This window comes from Schistocerca cancellata, chromosome 2, assembly GCF_023864275.1.
Source record: "Schistocerca cancellata isolate TAMUIC-IGC-003103 chromosome 2, iqSchCanc2.1, whole genome shotgun sequence".
Lineage (NCBI taxonomy): Eukaryota > Metazoa > Arthropoda > Insecta > Orthoptera > Acrididae > Schistocerca > Schistocerca cancellata.
The window spans coordinates 1,129,462,891-1,129,485,545 of record NC_064627.1 but is presented as its reverse complement, the minus strand read 5'-3'; the positions used below and the strand labels follow the sequence as shown (position 1 = coordinate 1,129,485,545).

General features: G+C 44.8%; 1 protein-coding gene across 1 annotated transcript in view; it reads left to right on the top strand.

The window, feature by feature from the left end:
- LOC126161269 (brain-specific angiogenesis inhibitor 1-associated protein 2) overlaps positions 1-22,655 on the top strand; it is a 667,893-nt gene that overhangs the window by 379,500 nt on the left and 265,738 nt on the right. Inside the window, exon 3 of the mRNA XM_049917008.1 lies at positions 5,650-5,742. Coding sequence (XP_049772965.1) covers positions 5,650-5,742 — 93 coding nt within the window. The remainder of the gene's footprint in view (positions 1-5,649; positions 5,743-22,655) is intronic.

Below are 22,655 nucleotides of genomic sequence, written 5' to 3'. Positions count from 1 at the left end.
GCAAATGACAAACTGGGCCGAATTTGAAATCTATTCATCAATATCTAAAGAAGAAGAGATGAAGAAAGAAAAAAGAAAAGACACGAGTCGCTTGACTGCCTTATGGGGGCCCAATTTCGGGAAACGTTAGTAGACCGCTACGGGAACATAGCATCCAGTTTGTATCACTTGCACCAATACATATAAGAAGTCTAATGTTAAACACGACACACGATCTAGGTGCCCGAAAGCCCGGTGTATATGGAATTCCTTGCGCCCGTGAGCTGTCTGATGTGTAGCAGGCTATACCAACACTAGAGGAGAACAGCTGGGAAAAATGAGCGAAACAAGGGATTAAAACAACCAACGATATTAGCTGTCGTCGTGCTGCGAATATGAACATCGAAGGAAATATGACACCAGTATCGTTGTGCAACGTTTCTGGGACAGCATAATTAAGGAGTACCGTGGGATTTGATGCCAGCGTCGTCGCCGTAGTGGTAAGACCAGGAGTTACCGAAGGTAAGCGTTCTCGGCTTTGGCTAGCATTTGGCCGGGTAACCGTCAGAGTCTGCCAAGTGCCCTTGGCAAACGGAGTACACTCAGTCCTTGTGAGGCCAATTGAGACGCTACTTGGCAAGTAGCGGCTCCAGTCACGAAAACTGTCAACGGACAAGAGAGCGATGTGGTGACTATATGCCCTTCCATATCCGCAGCCAGTGACGCCTATCGGCTGAGAATGACACAGCGTTTGGTTGGTACCGTTGGGCCTCCCGAAGCCTGTTCGGACGGACTAGGTTTTGGTAGAGTGGGGTGTAGGTTGAGTTCGTGCAGACGTGGGCTCATTTTACCAAAACATCTGTCATACATGAAATGTATTGGCAGTTGACAATGTGGACAACCATCAGCTGTATAATGAAATGATAACAATGAAAATTTGTGCCAGACCAGCACTCGAACCCCGATTTCCTGTTTACCGCGACTGATCGTCTTACCATTTCGCTGACGTTGAACGACTCACGGCCAGACCCAACCTTCCATATGTCGTCAACCATGTGTCTACAGCCTGTACTCTTACATCCATTGTGTGTATTCCCTTACAGAGGAGACCTTTTACTTGAAAGTCGCTTGCGCGGTGTCGGCGGATAAATGCGACGTTGCAGTGGCTTTGTTATTCCGAATAACTAAACAAAGTTCCTTCAGACATGCGTGCATCAGCCAATAATATAATAAACAAAAGAAAACCCTTTAAGTAGCATCAAACTGAATTTGATACCAAGCAAGAACAACAAATAGAGTATGGAATGTTCACACTCTCTACCATATAACTTTACACTCGGATGGCCAACTCAGCATAGTACAATGAATGAATATAATCGCAATATAATCTATGTCCAGTACCTAGGACCTCCACCAGCTACTTGCTACTAATAATAATAGTACTACTGTTGTAGAAAATTGAGCTGCAAACCTATCTAGGCAACTGACAGTAGCAACAACACATAATTTTAGTAGCTTTTAGTAACGTACAGTATTGGATACCCCTCAGTGAGATTCAAAATACAATCTTTTTTTTTTTCATGGTGTGTACCGAAGCTATCTATTTGTTAAAGGACATTTTGCAGCTTTTCACCTCCGCTTTTTTCGATAACTATTGAGTTCATTGTATGTTATAAGACTGGCCAGTGTCGGACTTGAGGGCCATTTGCAAGTTCAATAGTTGTTGATGTGTCGTAGAATTATCACGATATTAAACTATGGATGTAGCCGATCAGAAATCGAGTAGGTAACGTCCTGATCATTGGGAAGGGAGTGAGACAGGGTTGTAGCCTCTCCCCAATGTTATTCAATCTGTATATTGAGCAAACAGGAAGGGAAACAAAAGAAAGATTTGGTGTAGGTATTAAAATCCATGGAGAAGAAATAAAAACTTTGAGGTTTGCCGATGACATTGTAATTCTGTCAGAGACAGCAAAGGACTTGGAAGAGCAGTTGAACGGAATGGACAGTGTCTTGAAAGGAGGATATAAGATGAACATCAACAAAAGCAAAACGAGGATAATGGAATGTAGTCGAATTAAGTCGGGTGATGCTGAGGGAATTAGATTAGGAAATGACGCACTTAAAGTAGTAAAGGAGTTTGGCTATTTGGGGAGCAGAATAACTGATGATGGTCGAAGTAGAGAGGATATAAAATGTACACTAGCAATGGCAAGGAAAGCACTTCTGACGAAGAGAAATTTGTTAACACCGAGTATAGATTTAAGTGTCAGGAAGTCGTTTCTGAAAGTATTTGTTTGGAGTGTAGTCACGTATGGAAGTGAAACATGGACGATAGAGAATAGAAGCTTTCGAAATGTGGTGCTACAGAAGAATGCTGAAGATTAGATGGGTAGATCACATAACTAATGAGGAGGTACTGAATAGAATTGGGGAGAAGAGGAGTTTGTGGCACAACTTGACCAGAAGAAGGGACCGGTTGGTAGGACATGTTCTGAGGCATCAGGGGATTACAAATTTAGCATTGGAGGGCAGTGTGGAGGGTAATAATCGTACAGCGAGACCAAGAGATGAATAAGCAGATTCAGAAGGATGTAGGTTGCAGTAAGTACTGGGAGATGAAGAAGCTTGCACAGGATAGAGTAGCATGGAGAGCTGCATCAAACCAGTGTCAGGACTGAGGACCACAACAACAACAACAACAACAACAACGTCCTAACGTCAGATTATTACCAGAACGCTTACTGCTTGCAGTAGTAGTCATCTTCATAACATGCCACGTTATACGACACTATATAGTATGTAACAAAAATGTAAGGAGAAATTGCGTGACACATTCCTCACTCCAAGACGAAGAAATTGTGTTATATAGTCATGGGTCCGGAAACACTTTGTTTCCTTGTTACAACTCATTTTATCCAACTTATTGATCATTGGAAACACACATAAATAGAATGCAAAGCATATCTCGGGCAACTCTTTCTCGGATCGAATGATGTATCCGTAGGGTCGTCGTCAGCTGCATGAAGTATTGCCGTATCCCGCTGCCGTGTCCTAGTGCTTCTAGGCATCCCCCGGTCGTTTTCCGCTACGGTCGCAGGTTCGAATCCTGCCTCGGGCATGGATGTGTGTAATGTCCTTAGGTTAGTTAGGTTTAAGTAGTTCCAAGTTCTAGGGGACTGATGACCTCAGATGTTAAGTCCCATAGAGCTCAGAGCCATTTGAACCATTTTTGTAATTAACCTCACGAAGTAGCCCGTGGGCTTGCAACGGTCGTATTGATCACTAGAACGGTTGAAGTTACCTGTAAACAAGGAATGACATACGTCGCATGGCAACAAGGACATGTAAATCAAAACAGTTGCGGTACCGAATGTAACTAGACGTGACCAAGAATGCATGTTCCCCGTGATTCTTACGTTCTGTTCTTTTAACATGGAAACAAAGTATTTAAGACACGTGTTCATTTCTTCGTCTACGTGTGAGGAATTTGTCCTGCAATTTGTCACTCACGTTTTTGTTACACCCTGTATGTGCTCGCTTGCGTTGTGGGGCATTCTTCTGTCACACACGGAGGAGCTGAGATTAGATCTTTAAAAACTTACTGGTTTTCCATGATAAAATAACAGAAGCAGAACTCCTCTTTTTTATTCCAAGGCTCAGAACACATTTAAAAGGGGAAAATGTTCTAGTTTCTAATTTGGTATATCTAGACTTCCTTAAATTCATCGTGGAATTATACTTTACAGACTCTCATCAATCCTCAAACTCGCTCTAAGTTAATCCCGGCAATTTGCGTGTCAGTTGCTTCGTGTGAGAGGAGTTTTAGTAAATCAAAATTAATTCAAAAAATATTTACGATAAACAATAAGCAACACGAGGCTAAACAGGCTTACCATGTTAGCTATCGAACATGGAACAACATAAAATATTAATTTTGCAACTGTGATTTCAGAGTTCGCAGCTGTTGAAGCTAGAAAGATATTTTAAGTGTCTGTATCTGGCTTCAGCAGTTAGTCTTCTGAAGAACGTGTAGTAATACACGGGGTGACTCAGCTGCCCCTACTTAGCGGTTTTATGCAAAACAATCACAAGCAAGATTTTAATACTCCTTCGATCGCTACGCGCAAACTACTAGACCTACAGAAATAATAACAGTACCTTTTTTGCAGGAAATTTAATGTTGTTAAATTTTGTCCTGGTCTACGTTTTCGCTGGACGCCTCGATTTTCGAGTTATTCAATAAGGACTCATTTTAAGGTCACTTTTGTATACAACAAACTGAGACACCTACAGCTATCGTTAAGATGTTATCTAATGCATGGCTACCAGTTCGGTGCTTCATTACACCATTTTCAGTCCATAACTGATGCTGAGGGGATTAACTCTAATCGTATGCATGATTCATCGGTGGCGAATATCTATGAATTGATTTTGGCAGACTACCTGTAACAACGATGTATGTTTTTAATATTTCGAAAATAGGGCCTCTGGCGGAAACGTATTCCAGTACAAAATTTAATTACATTAAATTTCTTACAAAAATATCGTCTTTTTCTGTAGGGCCGGCCGCTGTGGCCGAGCGGCTCTAAGCGCTTAACTCCGGAACCGCGCTGCTGCTACGGTCGCAGGTTCGAATCCTGCCTCCTGCATGGACGTTTATGCTGTCCTTAGGTTAGTTAGGTTTAAGTAGTTCCAAGTCTAGGGGGCTAATGACCTCAGATGTTAAGTTCCAAAGTGCTTAGAGCCATTTGAACCATTTTTCTGTAGGACTAATAGTTTGCGTGTAGAGAGCGGCGGAATATGAAAATTATGTGAGTGGTATTTGAAGGTGTTGCAAATTGTATAAAACCCATGAGATGAAGCACGCTGTATAGTGGGTAATACTTTATAATAACGTAAAATTCAAAATAAAGGATACTATTATATTATATATTCCAATTTGATTATTAATGACTCTAATGACTTTCGTTTGATTACTTAAGATCATAATTGGACTCGTATTTTTTTGGTTTTAAAAGCTTTTATTCGTAGAGTGACATCGTTGTTATGCGAGCCGGGTGCCACTGCTGATAGTTATCCAGGTATGAACACATACTAACCTTGGTTCAAACCATTTCTACTTACATCAGACAGGTATCAGGGAATCAAGACGGTCAGAAGAAGGAAGATGATGTAAATCACTTGCTGCTTTACTGCAGTTTCTTAAAAACACAGAAAACGTCTTACTACAGATCCTTTTTTGAAAATGAAATTACACCTACGAACAAGAGCTTCTGTCTTGCCGCGAATGTACTAAAAATATACAAAGCCCTCTTCGAATTTATATGACAGTAGCTTGTGCTTATGAAATTTGTTGTAACATCAGCGGTTACATACACATTTCTGTCTCCTAATATATGCTTCCTAATTTTCTTTTTCAGTTTTGTAATCTGTTTTGCATACAGTTGGTAACACGTTAAGATTCTTTAGCGATAAGTGTGTGGATCCTGTAAAATAATTTTAAATCATTGCTCCAACTGCGTACTTTGTCGGTCCTACAGTGTTTTTACATTTGTCGGTGATGTCCTCATCCAGCTGAGATGTTACTGGTGTCGGGCTGGCAGCAGACGGCGGCCTGGGAGAACACTGCAAGCCTTCCATCTCACCAGCGTGTCCTCAATGTTTCAGGAGCTGCGGCGGCGTCCCGGCTGTACGTGGACGCCATCAGCAAGCTGGCCAAGCAGGCGCAGCAGGGCACCTGGGGAGCCTCCGCCGATGTCGGTGAGTGCGCGCGTTGTGTCATAAAAGTTTCATGTTTAGAGACCAATACGATAACGAGGCTAAGAGGCTACGCATCCACTACACAGACTGCTGAGCAAAAGTTAAGGACGAAACGTACTCTCACATGGTGTGTCACTCTACCAAGCAACGTACATCGACTAAACTTGGGCCTTACATAGAATGAACTGCTACAGTACATTACAGAAGGTAAATGAAGGAAATACACAGTAGGACAACAAGAAATGATGCTATTATTCAAATTCATTAATTATATTGAAGTCACCGCAATTCATGATGCCCCATGAACATTATAAAAGGCGAGACATGGTACTTAATAGTGTGTGTGATCACCACTGACTTCATTTCTTGCTCTGCATCGTGCTCCCATGGTGGCCGCAAGGTTGGTAAGGACTTCTTGTGTTAGCTCCTCCCGTTCCTCCACTAGCGCTGCTGACAACCACTGGCTGGTCGCTTCTACATGCGGATGTGATGCAGTGTGTCTCCCCAACGCAACCCACACGTTCTAGATAGTGCTGAAGTCGGGGGAACGGGCAGAACAGCCCGTTATCCGAATATCATATCGTTCAGAAAGCTCCTCCAACTGAACTGTTCGATTCGGTCGCACATTATTATCCATAAGCAAGAAGTCGGGGGCCAAAGAACCCCTGAAAAGCCGCACATGCGGAAGGAGTACAGTGTCACAAGAACATCGGCAGGTGAGCTGTGGTGAAAGATTTGGAGGTCAGGACAACTAAGAAACAGTATTCCTTCGGATATCACAGCACCTGGACGTATTTTCATACACTATGTGATCAAAAGTATCCGGACACCTGGCTGAAAATGACTTACAAGTTCGTGGCGCCCTCCATCGGTAATGCTGGAATTCAATACGGTGTTGGCCCACCCTTAGTCTTGATGACAGCTTCCACTCTCGCAGGAATACGTTCAATCAGGTGCTGGGAGGTTTCTTGCGGAATGGCATCCCATTCTTCACTCCGTGCTGCACTGAGAATAGGTATCGATGTCGGTCGGTGAGACCTGGAACGAAGTCAGCGTTGCAAAACATCCCAAAGGTGTTCTGTAGGATTCAGGTCAGGACTCTGTGCAGGCCAGTCCATTTTGGGGATGTTATTATCGTGTAACCCCTCCGACACAGGCCGTACATTATCAGCAGGTGCTCGATCGTGTTGCAAGATGCATTCACCATCCCCAAATTGCTCTTTAACAGTGGGAAGCAAAAAGGTGCTTAAAACGTCAATGTAAACATTTGATGTGATAGCGCCACGCAAAACAACAAAGGGTGCAAATCCCTTCCATGAAAAACACGCCCACACAGTAACACCACTGCCTCCGAATTTTACTGTTGGCACTACACATGCTGGCAGATGACGTTCACCGGCCATTCGCCATACCCACACCCTATCTTCGGATCGCCACATTGTGTACCGTGATTTGTCACTCCACACAACGTTTTTCCACTGTTCAATCGTCCAATATTTACGCTCTTTACACCTAGCGAGGCGTCGTTTGGCATTTACCGGCGTGATGTGTGGCTTATAAGCAGTCGCTCCACGATGAAATCCAAGTTTTCTCACTTCCCACCTAACTTTCATAGTACTTGCAGTGAATTCTGATGCAGTTTGCAATTCCTGTGTGATGGTCTGAATAGATGTCCGCATATTACACATTACGACCCTCTTCAACTGTCGGCGGTCTCTGTCAGTCAACAAACGAGGCCGGCCAGTACGATTTTGTGCTGTTCGTGTGCCTTCATTTTTCCACTTCACTCTCACATCGGAAACAGTGAACCTCGGTATTTTCAGGAGTGTGGAAATCCCGCGTTCAGACGTATGATACAAATGACACCCAGCCACATGACCACGTTCGAAGGCCCGTGAGTTCCGTGGAGTTTCCCATTCTGCTCTCTCACGATGTCTAATGACTACTGAGGTCGCTGATGTGGTGTACCTGGCAATAAGTGGCAGCACAATGCACCTAATATGAAAAATGTATGTCTTTTGGATGTCCGGATACTTTTGATCACATAGTGTATGTGCAGTATGCAAAATGCTGGGTAAGTTGCTGAGTAAGCCGGCCGGAGAGGCCGTGCAGTTCTAGGCGCTACAGTCTGGAGCCGAGCGATCGCTACGGTCGCAGGTTCGAATTCTGCCTCGGGCATGGATGTGTGTGATGTCCTTAGCTTAGTTAGGTTTAATTAGTTCTACGTTGTAGGCGACTGATGACCTCAGAATTTAAGCCACATAGTGCTCAGAGCCATTTGAACCAGCCAAGTTGCTGGGTAAAAAGCCATTGATTGTAAGCATGCTAAATTTGTTATTCCAATATTAAGCGTTTCTGACATTTCTGTCATCAGGTAACCTTGCAGCATCATGTTATACATGTATACAAAAGTTACATGTTGTAACAGTAACCATCTTAAACTGACTGATCAGCTATAACAACGTGCAACTTTCGTATCTACGTGCAACATGATGTTCCAGGGTATCCGATGATGGTGATGTCCAGTACCTGATGTTGGAATAAAAAAGTCAGTTTGCATTCGGTCAATGATTTTTTCCTGTCACCTATTCAGCACTCTGTGGACTGAGTATATTCACTATCTGATCAAAAATATCGGAACACCCCCGATAAAAAACGTTCTTCACACTAGATGCATTGTGCTGCCATCTACTGCCAGGTACTCCATATCAGCGACTTCAGGAGTCATTAGAAATCGTGACAGATCAGAGTAGGGCGCTACGCGGAACTCACGGACTTCGAACGTGGTAAGGTGATTGGGTGTCATTTGTGTCATACGTCTGTAAGCGGGATTTCTACACTCCTAAACATCTTTAACTCCACTGCTTCCGATGTGATAGTGAAGTGGAAATGTGAAGTGACACGTACAGCACAAAAACATACAGGCCGACCTCGTCTGTTGTCTGACAGACCGTCGACAGTTGAAGAGGGTCATAATGTGTAATAGGCAGACGTCTATCCAGACCATCACACAGGAATCCCAAACTGCGTCGGGAACCACTGCAAGTACTTTGACACTTAGGCGGGAGGTGAGAGAACTTGGATTTCATGGTCGAGCGGCTGCTCATAAGCCACACATCACGCCGGTAAATGCCAAACGACGCCTCGCTAGGTGTAAAGAGCGTAAATATTGGACGATTGAACAGTGGAAAAACGTTGTGTGGAGTGACAAATCACGGTACACAATGTGGCGATCCGATGACAGGGTGTGGGTATGGCGAATGGCCGGTGAACGTCATCTGCCAGCATGTGTAGTGCCAACAGTAAAATTCGGAGGCAGTGGTGTTACAGTGTGGGCGTTTTCATGGAAGGGATTTGCACCCTTTGTTGTTTTGCGTGGCACTATCACATCAGAGGCTTACATTGATGTTTTAAGCACCTTTTTGCTTCCCACTGTTGAAGAGCAATTTGGGGATGGTGAATGCATCTTGCAACACGATCGAGCACCTGTTCATAATGTACGGCCTGTGTCGGAGGGGTTACACGATAATAACATCCCCGAAATGGACTGGCCTGCACAGAGTCCTGACCTGAATCCTACAGAACACCTTTGGGATGTTTTGGAACGCTGAATTCGTTCCAGGCCTCACCCTCACCGACCGACATCGGTACCTATTCTCAGTGCAGCACGGAGTGAAGAATGGGATGCCATTCCGCAAGAAACCTCCCAGCACCTGATTGAACGTATTCCTGCGAGAGTGGAAGCTGTCATCAAGACTAAGGGTGGGCCAACACCGTATTGAATTCCAGCATTACCGATGGAGGGCGCCACGAACTTGTAAGTCAATTTGAGCCAGGTGTCCGGATACTTTTGATCACACAGTGTATTCTTCCCCTTCGCGACTTCATGTCGCAGCTATGGTACTCCCTTATGACGCGATGTGGGACACGTAATGCACCCAGGAACACAGTCGAAAGTGATCTTTCGATGGTTCAGGTGTTATGGTGTGGGGAGGCATAACAGTGCCTTGGAGAACTGACCTCCACATCCTTGAACACGGTAAAATGACCGGTCCACGCTATTTTGCCACTGTACATACTCCACATTTACTTATTTCCAGGGATGCTTTCGGATCTGACTTCATTTTTATTGATGACAATCGTACAGCGCCTGTGCACGAGCTCTTGGAACGAGAGAACTGCCCACGAATGGAATGGCTTGTCCAATCGCCCGTCTTAAATCCCAACGAGCACGTGTAGTATGCGTTGGGGGACGTATCGCCGAACGTCCGCACGCACCACCCACCGTCCAAGAGTTGTCAACCGTGCTAGCGGATTGTTGCAGCTATCGCAGGGCTCATGTGTTCTCTGGCATTAGAATGCTGGCGCAGAGGGTGCTCCATGGCTGGACCAACTCTTTAAATTCGTGCTTTCAGTTTTCTGAGGCTCTCTCACGCATCGACATAGTTGCGTTCAAGCCGCTTCTTTATGCACGTCAATTCGGAACTCCCTAGCGGAACAGCTTTCCAACTTGCGTCAGCGAAGCGGGAGAGTCGACCGAGTAATAAGTATGGCGTGTAATACTTCAAGCGATATTGGCAACAGAATAAAAAATTCGGAGGTATCTCTTTTCCGCACGCCCTCGTACATATTGTAGCTGTACGATCGTGCACGGTCAAGTGACTGTTTGTCCTGTCCTCTCAGGTGCTAGATGCTGGGAGCCGCTGAAATCCTGATTGGTCTTAAGTATGGGCTTGCAGGATCCACGGATTCCATATCTACATCGTGTGAATTCGACCAATGTGAGCAGAATTCCAAAGGAACCGTAAATCTCAGTCTTGAAAAGGCACAACCTTGCCATTTTCTAATTCTGTCTCGTGCTTTTAGACTCCTCCTTAAAGGAGGCATAACGCAATCCTCTCACAAACAAACAGCATTAAAATGCTATTTCTGAGTGAGTTTGCATAGCCTGTTCTTCTACCCAGAATGTATACACTCTGATCAGCCGGAACGTTATAACCACCGAGATAATAGGCTTTGGCATGGATAACTGCGACGAGGCATCGTGGCCTGAGAGCAATGAGACCTTGGTAGGTCAGTGGAGGGCGTGGGCACCACGTCTGATTCTACAAGTCACCTAATTCCCGTAAATTCAGGGGAGGGGTGCGATGAGCTCTGAGTCCAGGTTCAATCAAGTCCCAGATGCGTTCGATCGGGTTCAGATATGGTGAGTTGGGGCGCCAGTACATCAACTGGAACTCGCCACTATGTTCCCTGAATAGCCCCATCACACTTCTGGCCTTGCGACATGGCGCATTATCTTGCTGAAAAACGCACTGCCGTTGGGAAACATGACCGACCTGAAGGAGTGTACGCGGTCTGTAACCAGTGTATGACACTCCTTGGCCGTCGTGGTGCCTTGCACGAGCTCCACTGGACTCATGGATGCCTACGTGACTGTTCCCCAGACTATAATGGAGCAGTCGCCAGCTTGTCTCTGCCTCGCAGTACAAGTGTCAAGGAGCTGTTCTCCAGGAAGGGGACGAATTCGCGCTCTTCCATCAGTATAATGAAGATGGTATCGGGATTCGTCAGACCATGCAACGCTGAGCCGCTGCACCATCGTCCTGTGCCGTTGGTCTCGTGCTCATTTCAGTAGTAGTTGCCGATGTCGTCATAGGAGGAGAAGACTAGTGTTTAACGTCCCGTCGACAACGAGGTCATTAGAGACGGAGCACGACCCCGGATGAGGGAAGGATGAAGGAGGAAATCTGCGGTACCGTTTCGAAGGAACCATCCCAGCTTTCTCCTCGAGCGCCTTAGCAAAATCACTTAAAACTGAAATCAGGATCGCCACACGCGGGTTTGAATCGTCGTCCTTCCGAATACGAGTTCAGTGCGCTAAGCACCGCTCCTTCCGATGTCGTAGTGTTAATAATGGCGCATGCGTGGTTCGTTGGTTGTGGAGGCCTATCGTTAGCAATGTCCAGTGCACTGTGTGTTCAGACACACTTGTTCTCTGCCCAGCATTAAAGTCTGATATTAGTTACTCCACAGTTAGCCGCCTGTTCTCTTTTACCAGTCTGCCCAGCATTCGACGTCCGATATCTGTAATGATGTGTGGCCGTCCAGCCCCCCCCCCCCCCCCCGACGTGTGGATGTGGTTCCACCTCGGTTTCGCCACACGTTGAAGTCACTCACCAAGCACATCTCCTGCCGAGCCTCCGTGCCATCACAATCTGCCCTCGCTCAAACTCATATAGATCGCGCGCCTTGCCCCTTCCACAGACGAGCACCATGCTCACCGGCAATACACGCAGCGTTCGTGTGTCTGACCAGCAGGCCAGGTGACGCAGCCATCGCCTCGACGGGTTTATAACGATAGTATGTCGGTGGTCATAATGTTCTGGAAGATCAGTATATGTTGTTACTTCTACCTTCTTGGGACAGTTGCGCTAGAATGCTGAGTGGTCAGCACGACGGAATGGCGTGAAAAGGGGCCCGGGTTCAATTCCTGGCTGGGTCGGAGGTTGCCTTGATCATCACCTCATCATCCCCAGCAAGTCGCTGAAGTGGTGTCAACTAAAAAAAGTCTTGCACCAGGCGATTTCTCTACCCGGCGGGAGGCCCTAGCCACATGACATTTCATTTCATTTACATTTCTAAGCTTGCATTAAACATGATGCAGTTTGTCATTTGTCGCCTTTCGCCTGCATGGTGCTGCAGTTTTAATGGGCAGCAGTATATGCGAAATTTGGTGCATCTCTGAGAAAACAAATAACGCTATCAGTTACAAAAATCAAGCCAATGAACTACCTCGACAGTAAATACACTGGTGTCCAAGAGTTAGGTACGAAAGTGTCTGCTGTGTCAGAACCATGTAACATTGCTCTATGTAGCTTGGGCAATACACAGAAAGAATAGCTACAGTATAGTGCAGAAGGGGAGTGAAAGAAAAACACAACAAGGCAAACAGAAATGACACTTTTAGTCAAAGACAATAGTTACACTGAAGTCACCGCGATTCATGTTGGTTCCATTGTTATTACAAAAGACATGACACGGTTCTTCATTGGACGTGAGATCACCACAGACGGCAGTGTATACTCTGCAATGTGCTCCAGCGCTGACCAGACCACACACGAGCCCTGCGATTGCTACAACAATCCGACGCCTAGGATTCACTGTCATCGATCACTCTCCTACAGTCAAGACTTGTCCCCATCTGACTCTCATCTGTTTCCAGAACTTAAAGGACGCCTTCGCGGACATCACTTCGACAGCGACGATGGGGTGCAATCAGATGTGAGGTTCTGGCTCCGTCAAAGTCAAACATTCTAAGTGACTGTATCAACAAACCGGTCTCTCGTTGGGAGAAATGTGTTCGACGCCACGGTGACTATGTTGAGTAATACAGGGTGTTTCAAAAATAACCGGTATATTTGAAATGGCAATAAAAACTAAACGAGCAGCAATAGAAATACACCGTTTGTTGCAATATGCTTGGGACAACAGTACATTTTCAGGCAGACAATCTTTCGAAATTACAGTAGTTACAATTGTCAACAACAGATGGCGCTGCGGTCTGGGAAACTCTATAGTACGATATTTTCCACATATCCACCATGCGTAACAATAATATGGCGTAGTCTCTGAATGAAATTACCCGAAACCTTTGACAACGTGTCTGGCGGAATGGCTTCACATGCAGATGAGATGTACTGCTTCAGCTGTTCAATTGTTTCTGGATTCTGGCGGTACACCTGGTCTTTCAAGTGTCCCCACAGAAAGAAGTCACAGGGGTTCATGTCTGGCGAATAGGGAGGCCAATCCACGCCGCCTCCTGTATGTTTCGGATAGCCCAAAGCAATCACACGATCATCTACATATTCATTCAGGAAATTAAAGACGTCGGCCGTGCGATGTGGCCGGGCACCATCTTGCATAAACCACGAGGTGTTCGCAGTGTCGTCTAAGGCAGTTTGTACCGCCACAAATTCACGAAGAATGTCCAGATAGCGTGATGCAGTAATCGTTTCGGATCTGAAAAATGGGCCAATGGTTCCTTTGGAAGAAATGGCGGCCCAGACCAGTACTTTTTGAGGATGCAGGGACGATGGGACTGCAACATGGGGCTTTTTGGTTTCCCATATGCGCCAGTTCTGTTTATTGACGAAGCCTTCCAGGTAAAAATAAGCTTCGTCAGTAAACCAAATGCTGCCCACATGCATATCGCCGTCATCAATCCTGTGCACTACATCGTTAGCGAATGTCTCTCGTGCAGCAATGGTAGCGTAGCTGAGGGGTTGCCGCGTTTGAATTTTGTACGGATAGAGGTGTAAACTCTGGCGCATGAGACGATACGTGGACGTTGGCATCATTTGGACCGCAGCTGCAACACGGCGAACGGAAACCCGAGGCCGCTGTTGGATCACCTGCTGCACTAGCTGCGCGTTGCCCTCTGTGGTTGCCGTACGCGGTCACCCTACCTTTCCAGCACGTTCATCCGTCACGTTCCCAGTCCGTTGAAATTTTTCAAACAGATCCTTTATTGTACCGCTTTTCGGTCCTTTGGTTACATTAAACCTCCGTTGAAAACTTCGTCTTGTTGCAACAACACTGTGTTCTAGGCGGTGGAATTCCAACACCAGAAAAATCCTCTGTTCTAAGGAATAAACCATGTTGTCCACAGCACACTTGCACGTTGTGAACAGCACGCGCTTACAGCAGAAAGACGACGTACAGAATGGCGCACCCACAGACTGCATTGTCTTCTATATCTTTCACATCACTTGCAGCGCCATCTGTTGTTGAAAATTGTAACTACTGTAATTTCGAAAGTTTGTCCGCCTGAAAATGTACTGCTGTCCCAAGCATATTGCAACAAACGGTGTATTTCTATCGCTGCTCGTTTAGTTTTACTGCCGTTTCAAATATACCGGTCATTTTTGAAACACCCTGTAAATATCTAGACATGAAGAATAAAGATTCAGAATGAATGTTCGTTTTTGACATTAAAAATTCTTAGTCATTCAGTCATCCCTGCCTCTACCCGCTTTCCTTGTCCTCCTGTCCATAAACTGGCTGGCTGGCACATACATACCACTGTCTTCCGCTCTACGCTTCCTCCATCACCAAATTTGTTATTATTTCACACCTTGATGCCTGAATGTATCACATCTTTCAGTCAGGTTGTGGCACAAACCTTATCTCTTCCCGATTCGATTGAGTTCCTCATTAGATAATGTATGCAGCCATATAATATTCTGCAACACGGTTCAGAAGCATCTACTCTTTTCTTGTCTGTGGTGTACATCGTCAAAAATTCACTTGTACAACCTAGATCAACTTAGATTTCTAAATTTATTTAGTGTATGGAAGTCAATTGTGCGAAGGACAGAAAATTCGAATGTGTAAGTAAGAACACAACAAAATATATATGTATCACACTGATATTATGTTACAGCCTGCGGGTACAGAATGCTTCGCAAGTGATAAATATGAACGGGAACTGGATATACGTCCTAGTCTCCTGCTCCCTCTACCTCTGTCCATCACCTACTCCACCGTTTCCCTGTCAATCGCCTCCTCCCCACTCTCCCTTACCATTTCCCGCTCCTTCGTCTCTCTGTGTCCTTCTTCTCCCTTTCTATGTTCATTTTCTGTCTCCCTCGCCCCGTCTATGTCACTCTCCTCTTTCCCCTTATATGACCTTCACCCTGGTGTTACTGCAAACGAAGCCTGAGTTGTGAACTGAAGCCGTATAAAATGAATGGCTATATCGGTTGGGCTCAATGGGATACAAATTTTGTGGAAGACCTGTAAAGCTGCTGCTTCTGTGAGGATGGTAGCTTCAATGACAGTATTTCGCATAGTTTTCTGTTACAACCGACTGCAAGGAAGAAAGCAAATCACCATATTGCAGTGTATGCAATTTTTGTGTAAAATTACATCCAATGAGAAAGAATACATGTTGAACAAGCGATTTATCTAATGTTTTAAATACTCTGCTATAGTAGTTAAAAACTACTGAGAAAAAGAAAACGAAACCATACATTTTCGCAGCACAGGATAGCATTTTCTTCCACGTAGTCGGTTTTAACAGAAAACCTGTACACATTTGTTTTAAAAAATATAGCCCATGTCCTTCTGTATGTTTATTAGAGTATTGTCTAAGACTTTGAAGTACATCTGTCAAGAAATTTTCAGATTATTGCTAACAACGCTTCCCCTTTATAGGCTGTACATACCAGATATGTCTGGAAAATTTTGTAGCCAATGTCCTTAAGAACGTTTATTAGAATATCATGTAAAAATCTGAAGTAAAGCAATGAAAAATATTTCGATATTTTTGCACTTTACATACATTAGTCTGTCTGAATGTTTATTAGAGTGTAGGGAAAACATTTGAAGTAAATAATTCAAGAACAGCACAGGATTTTTGAAAACAACGTTTCCCCTTTATATATTACTAGCCTTTTTCCTGCAGCTTCATCACACATACTTTCAACAGATACATTGAACACACCTCCTCGTCCTTCTCATTGTGTCCACTCTTTCTCCCTATGACTATCCACATCACCCCCCCCCCCCTCCTGCCACCGCTATCTGTTCCTCCCCATTCTCTCTGTCTCATCTGCTCCTCCCCTCTCTTTGTCCATTTCCTTTACACCCTCCCAATGACCAAAACTTTCTCTCCCTCCCTCTGAACACATCGCCTTCTCCCTCTCTCTTTCCATCACTGCCTTCCCCTCTTCCTTTTCCCCCAGCTCACTACTCCTCTACACTCTCCAGCTGCCTCATACATCTTTCCCTCCTCACATCCCTCTGTCCATTTCCTCCTCCCATTCACTCTGTCCATGCCCTCCTATGTCCATCTCAGCCTGTCCCCAGCCACATTCACTGGCACATGCAGCCCCTGCAATACAGTTCAATAAAACAGCAAATACCAGTCCCACAACACCTATGTCATGCAGGACAGGCTACATGTCGGGGTCACAAAAACAGTTTGTTACCCCTGACATGTAGGCTGCCATACAAAGCAAGTTCTTTTTGCAGGCCGATATGGTCCCACTCAACAAGCCTGTTATGCAGGGCATGATGTATGCCAAAGTGAGGGTAAAACATGTCTTTGTCTGCCTCTCCACTTCTATAGGAGGTAGGAGGCTATAAATGCCACAGTGCTGATACTTGTGAGGCCAGCTTTTTCTGTGTGGCACTTGGTTGCAATCCAATCAGTGGTTTTGGAGGAGATCCCAAACATACACGCATACCCTCTACTTCATATACACTCTAAAGAAAAAAATTACTCACAATGAAACAGTTGGGCAAATGCTACAAAAATCGCTAGATGTCATATAAACACACAGACAAACTAATGATTGCAATTCAGCCAAATTGGATCATGTATTGAAGAGAAAGAGCTTTACAAATTGAGCAAGTCAGAAACGCATTTGTCCACCTCTCTCCCTTATGCAAGCAGTTATTAGACTTATCACTGATGTTTGGATGTTCTCATGAGGAATAGCGTGTAAACGTTTGTCCAATTGGCGTACTACACTGGCAAAATCCAGAGATAGTTGGACAGCTCTGCCCATAATGCTCAAAACATTCTCATTTGGAGAGAGGTTTGGCGATCTTGCTGACCAAGGCAAGGTTCGGTATGCATGAAGAAAAACGGAAGAAACTTTCCCCATTTGCGTGCGGGCATTATCTTGCTGAACTGTAAGCCCAGAATGTTTTGCAGTGAAGGGTAACAACCTGGGGCACAAAATATCGTTGCTGTACACCGTGCAGCAAGGGTGCTGCAAATGACAAGCAAAGAGGCCCTGCAATGAAATGGTACCCCAGAATATCACTCCTGGTTGTCAGGCTGTATGGCAGACGACAGGTTGATATTCCACTGGTGTTCGGGTCATCAGCAGAAATGTCTTCACTGGTGACTGGGGCACAGTTAGAAGTGGGTCTCATAACTGAAGACAAGTCTACAGCAGTCAGGGAGACTCCTGGAATCTCACTGACCGGAGTGCCACTGTCTTTAATGAGGAATACTGCTTCGAACTGAGGCCCAGTCACCAGTGAAGACATGTCTGGAGGCGCATGAGACAGCAGTGAAACACCATCCTGACTGTCGCCTTGCAGATGGCCGCTGTGGCCGAGCGGTTCTAGGCATTACAGTCCAGAACCGCGCTCCTGTCACGGTCGCAGGTTCGAATCCTGCCTCGGGCATGGATGTGTGTGATGTCCTTAGGTTGGTTAGCTTTAAGTAGTTCTAAGTCTAGGGGACTGATGACGTCAGATGTTAAGTCCCATGGTGTTTAGAGCCATTTGAACCATTTTGTCGCCTTCCAAAAGGCCTAACAAGCAGGAGTGATGATTTTAGGTCCCACTTAGTTTCAACTTTTTTAGTGCGGCCCAAGGTGAAGGATATCAGTCACATCTGAATTCAGTCCACGAGAATATAGAATTTACGTTTGTAGTGGAGAAGCGCGGTTGCCTGCCGTTTCTGGACGTCTTGGTCAGATGGAAAGTGGATGGATCATTGGTGCATTCTATTTACAGTAACCCTTCACAAACAGACCTGTATTTGCAGAAGTCTGTTTGCCACCACCCATCACGAACTATGGGCGTACTTCGAACATTAGTGCACTGGGCACATGTTGTTTCTGACGGAGATAGTCTTGCAGAGCAGGTGGAACACTTACAGTCATTGTTCAAAGGAAGTAAATATTCTCCACACCAAATCACCCCAGTTTTAAGGGAGAAGGAACATGACCAACCACAAGATCAAAAGGAGAAGGAGCGTTGCCCGGGCGTTCCTCCCGTGCATCGGCAGTATTTCGTTGAAATTAGGCAGAATCTTAAGAAGGCATCATGTTAGAGTAATCTTATGCCCATCTACAAGGTCTTGTGCTTTTCTCGGTTCGGCAAAGTACGAACTGAAGTTGCGGAAGGCTGGAATCTAGGGAAGACCTTGCCAGTGTGGCAAAGCGTACATGGGTAGGACGATGCGCACAGTGCGTGAAAGATGCGTCGAACGCGACCGCCACACTCACCTTTCGCCGCCGAGCAAGTCAGCCATAGCCAAGCGTTGTACCTCCACAAGAAATGCTATGGATTAGTCTGCCACGGAAATCTTGGCCTCGATGAGATCCTTATGGGATTCAATTATTAAGGAATCGGTAGAAATACGTTGAGCGCAGATCTTATTAATGGTGTTGGCGGCTTTCAACTCGATTAGGCATGGGACCCGGTGACTTATTTAATTTCTTCAGAAGGAAAACGACGAATGACACGTTTAACTACATTTAATTTTATTAATTCTGACAGCTGAATTTTAACTTTGCATCCAGCCGAGGTGGCCGAGTGGTTCTAGGCGCTTCAGTCCTTAGGTTAGTTAGGATTAAGTAGTTCTAAGTTCTAGGGGACTGATCACCTCAGATGTTAAGTCCCATAGTGCTCAGAGCCATTTGTGCCCTTTATTTTTTTTAACTTCGCGAGTGTGCATTCCGACAGAGAGAGCCCTTGTTGTATAAAATTACGCATGAGCCCGCGCGTATTTAAACTCCCTACCTGATCCTTCAAAACAACCTGCCCTTTCTTGACGACCTGAGCAAAGCCAGTCACTTTGCATCCTATCTCTCTGACCTCTTCTCCATACCTGACGACCCTCGCATTGATTACTCCAACTCCCCTACTGATCATGGACGCACCGATTCCACAGTCCCACCCCTGGCTCCTAACTTACGGTACTTGAACAACATACCAGAAACAGAATCACAGCACACTACGTAAAGCAAGTTCTTAACAAAAAACGCAACACATCTCGTGGTCACGTCCGTATTAGCTGTCTCCACCTCAGAGAATGGCCTATCTTCTTTCTCATCGCTCTTGCAACCCTGTATACCATCATTCTCTCCACAGACTACAATCCAGACGTGTGGAAAACATCCAAACCAAACAAACCCACCACTGGAACGCCCTCCTACAGCCCTGGTACGTCCTCCTACCGCCCCATCCGCCTCACCTCAGCGTTTAGCAACGTCTTTGAATCCATCCACTTCCGAAGCATCCACCGCCATCTGTTTCCTATTACCCAGTGTGACTTCTGTCTCTCCTTCTATGCTGATAATCAACTCCTGAACTTCACCCATCTCATATCCCAACAATTCAACAATAATAAATCCGCCATCTTTATCGCCCTTGACCTAGGGAAAGCATACGACCGTGTATGGCATTCCGGTCTCCTTTTTAAACTCCAGATTATGCACTTCCAATCAACTATATCCGCCTTATCTCATCCTTCGTCTCCAGTCGCGCATCTCATGACATTGTTAACAAGATCAATCCCCATACCTTCCATCCCAAGATTTCGTTCTCTCCCTTCTTCTTTACCTCTTATACAATGCCGGTATGCCCAAACCACCACCTCCCGTCCACGTCCTGTAGTATGCTGATGAAACCGTTTTCATCGCTCTCTGTCCTACGCTCCAGAAATCCCAACGATCCATCCGAATCCATCTGTCAGTTTACCTCCTGGTGTAATCACTGGCTCCTTAAGTTTAACCCCTCCAGACCCAAGGCGATACTTATTGGACGCACCAACCACAGACAACTACATATACGTAATCCTACTCACACTAGATGCGGATTATGGACGGGTCGGTTGGAGTGTAGTTTAGAAAAGGATTGCTTCACACGCCTTAATCATTCAGGAGGGATTTCGGGTAGTTAGAACCACGACACATGATGAGGTATTTACGTAAATACGTGTTCACTGTCTTAACTGCGGTCTATCTGCGCCGATGTAATCAACATGATTTGATGAACTGGCGATAGTGGACGTAGGTTTCATTATTTTAGTATCTGTCGAAAGTTTGTGTAAAATTTGTTGCAGCGATGTGATGTTCTTCTTTAACTGTGTTACAATAAATACATGAGAATTAAAACGAATGTAGCATACTGGAAAACATTAATTTATTGCTGTGGTTGTTCGAATAAAACAACGAAGCTATTTTACCGTTAATTACTTTTCACCGCTGACAAAGATTATGTTTTTGTCAGCGTAATACCTTTAATTTCATTTTTAACTGAGTGTGTTTATCAAATATGTGGAGCTATGGCCTAAATAATCGAAACCGCTCGCATGTAAATATGGAATGTAACACAGATGCTACACAGAAACTCACCAAAGTCCCACTGTTTCGTTAACTAACACGCTGCAGTTTTGTTAGTGTATACAACTGTTCGTAGAAATTAGGACGTCACAAAGGGCCTGAATTTAAAATTTGGGCAGTATAGAATGTAGCAGTGGTGTCGAATTATTAGTCTTCCATTGCGACGCAGTCGGTAAGCACTGAGTACAGCGTCGAATAAAATTTGTTGCAATGTCTGGTATTCCCCTCTCCCTTCTCTCATCATCTTCATAGACAAACACGAAGCTACGCTTAACATGCTCTGATTATAGTCATCTACAGCAGAGATATGCAAAGACATCTTGCACGCAAGCCGCCCACTGAGTAAATTCGTATCGGGCAATAAGGTACAAGATTAAATAAAACAAAATAAAGTAAAAAATAATTTTCGGGTTAAGCATTCACCCTCTGAATTGCATAAACAGGCACACAAAACATTTCTAACGATTATTTATACTGAAAAAATGAATCGTGTAGCCACACTTTTCACACGTTTCATTACACGATCTGCACTTGATGGTACGGAGGATCACGTTTTTTGGACTGCCGGGTACCGAGGAAGCGATCCTCCGTCAGTAATTTGATCACGTGACGCTAAAATGAGATCGAGATAACTTCGTTCGCCTCTGATATTACCAGTTAACCTAGTTACTGTTAAATGAAGAATTACATGCCTAAAAGACCGATAATTTCATTCGGTTTGTGTACAAATGCCTGTCTTTTAGTCGCAAACAAAAAGCAATCTTACTCTCTTCACGTCCGTGTTGTTGACGAAGCGCTAAAACGAACCAATAAAATAACGTGATTCAGCGCTGACATAAAAAAAAGCGACCGTGGGGATGGAGGGAAACGCCACATGTCGTAACACTCTTGTGACTTAATATACTGCCCACTGGCAGTGAGTTACCAGTGCAAAACGGCTGAACTGTGTCGCAATTATTACACGGCAGAAGAGAAACAGGAGGCAACATAAGTTACAATACCTCACTCTGACGTTTGATCTCTTCAGTTCAGCTTAGTTACTCTCCCACTCATAGTACATTTATATCTATACTAAAAAAAAAAAAGACTCCAACTTGTTGCTCATGTACAGCACTATATAATAACAGAATTTGAGGGAGATAAGTTAAACATATCCAAAACACAGGATTTATAATACACTGCTTCCGCTGTCAAAAGCCTCCTCGCCTGGAATATCTCAAGCAATATGACCGCAAGGTCTATGATGGGTGATCTGACATCTTTCGTCAACAAATCTTAAAACTACTGCGGAGCATGTCTACGCGACTCTGCTTCCACATGTATTCCTTCGTACGTTGCCCTCACAGTCGTATTATTTACGAAACATATCTTTTCCTGTGATACTTTCACATCTCATTTTCAGAGGGCCGTATTGTTTTCAGTGGTCAGCCTACAAAGTATACCCACTTTCCAAGGGCTAGACATAATATTTTAATTACCAGTTAGAAAAAACAAATTTATGTAATTAACATCAATCGGTACTCCAGTATTTATCGATAGGTCCGTTGTTGTCACGTTGGCGAGATCGTGTTAGAAGACTCATAGATATCTTTGAAGTAGCAGCTACCCTGAATATGGCACAACAGTGTAGGTACTCCTTACTTTATGCTGCAGGCGCAGTGTTTTGTCTACAAATAGTTCCGTGGTGTCATATCCAAGGAAGATAAGCTATCATAGAAACACGACTTTGCTGCGTTGAGATCACAGTGAAGGTCCTGC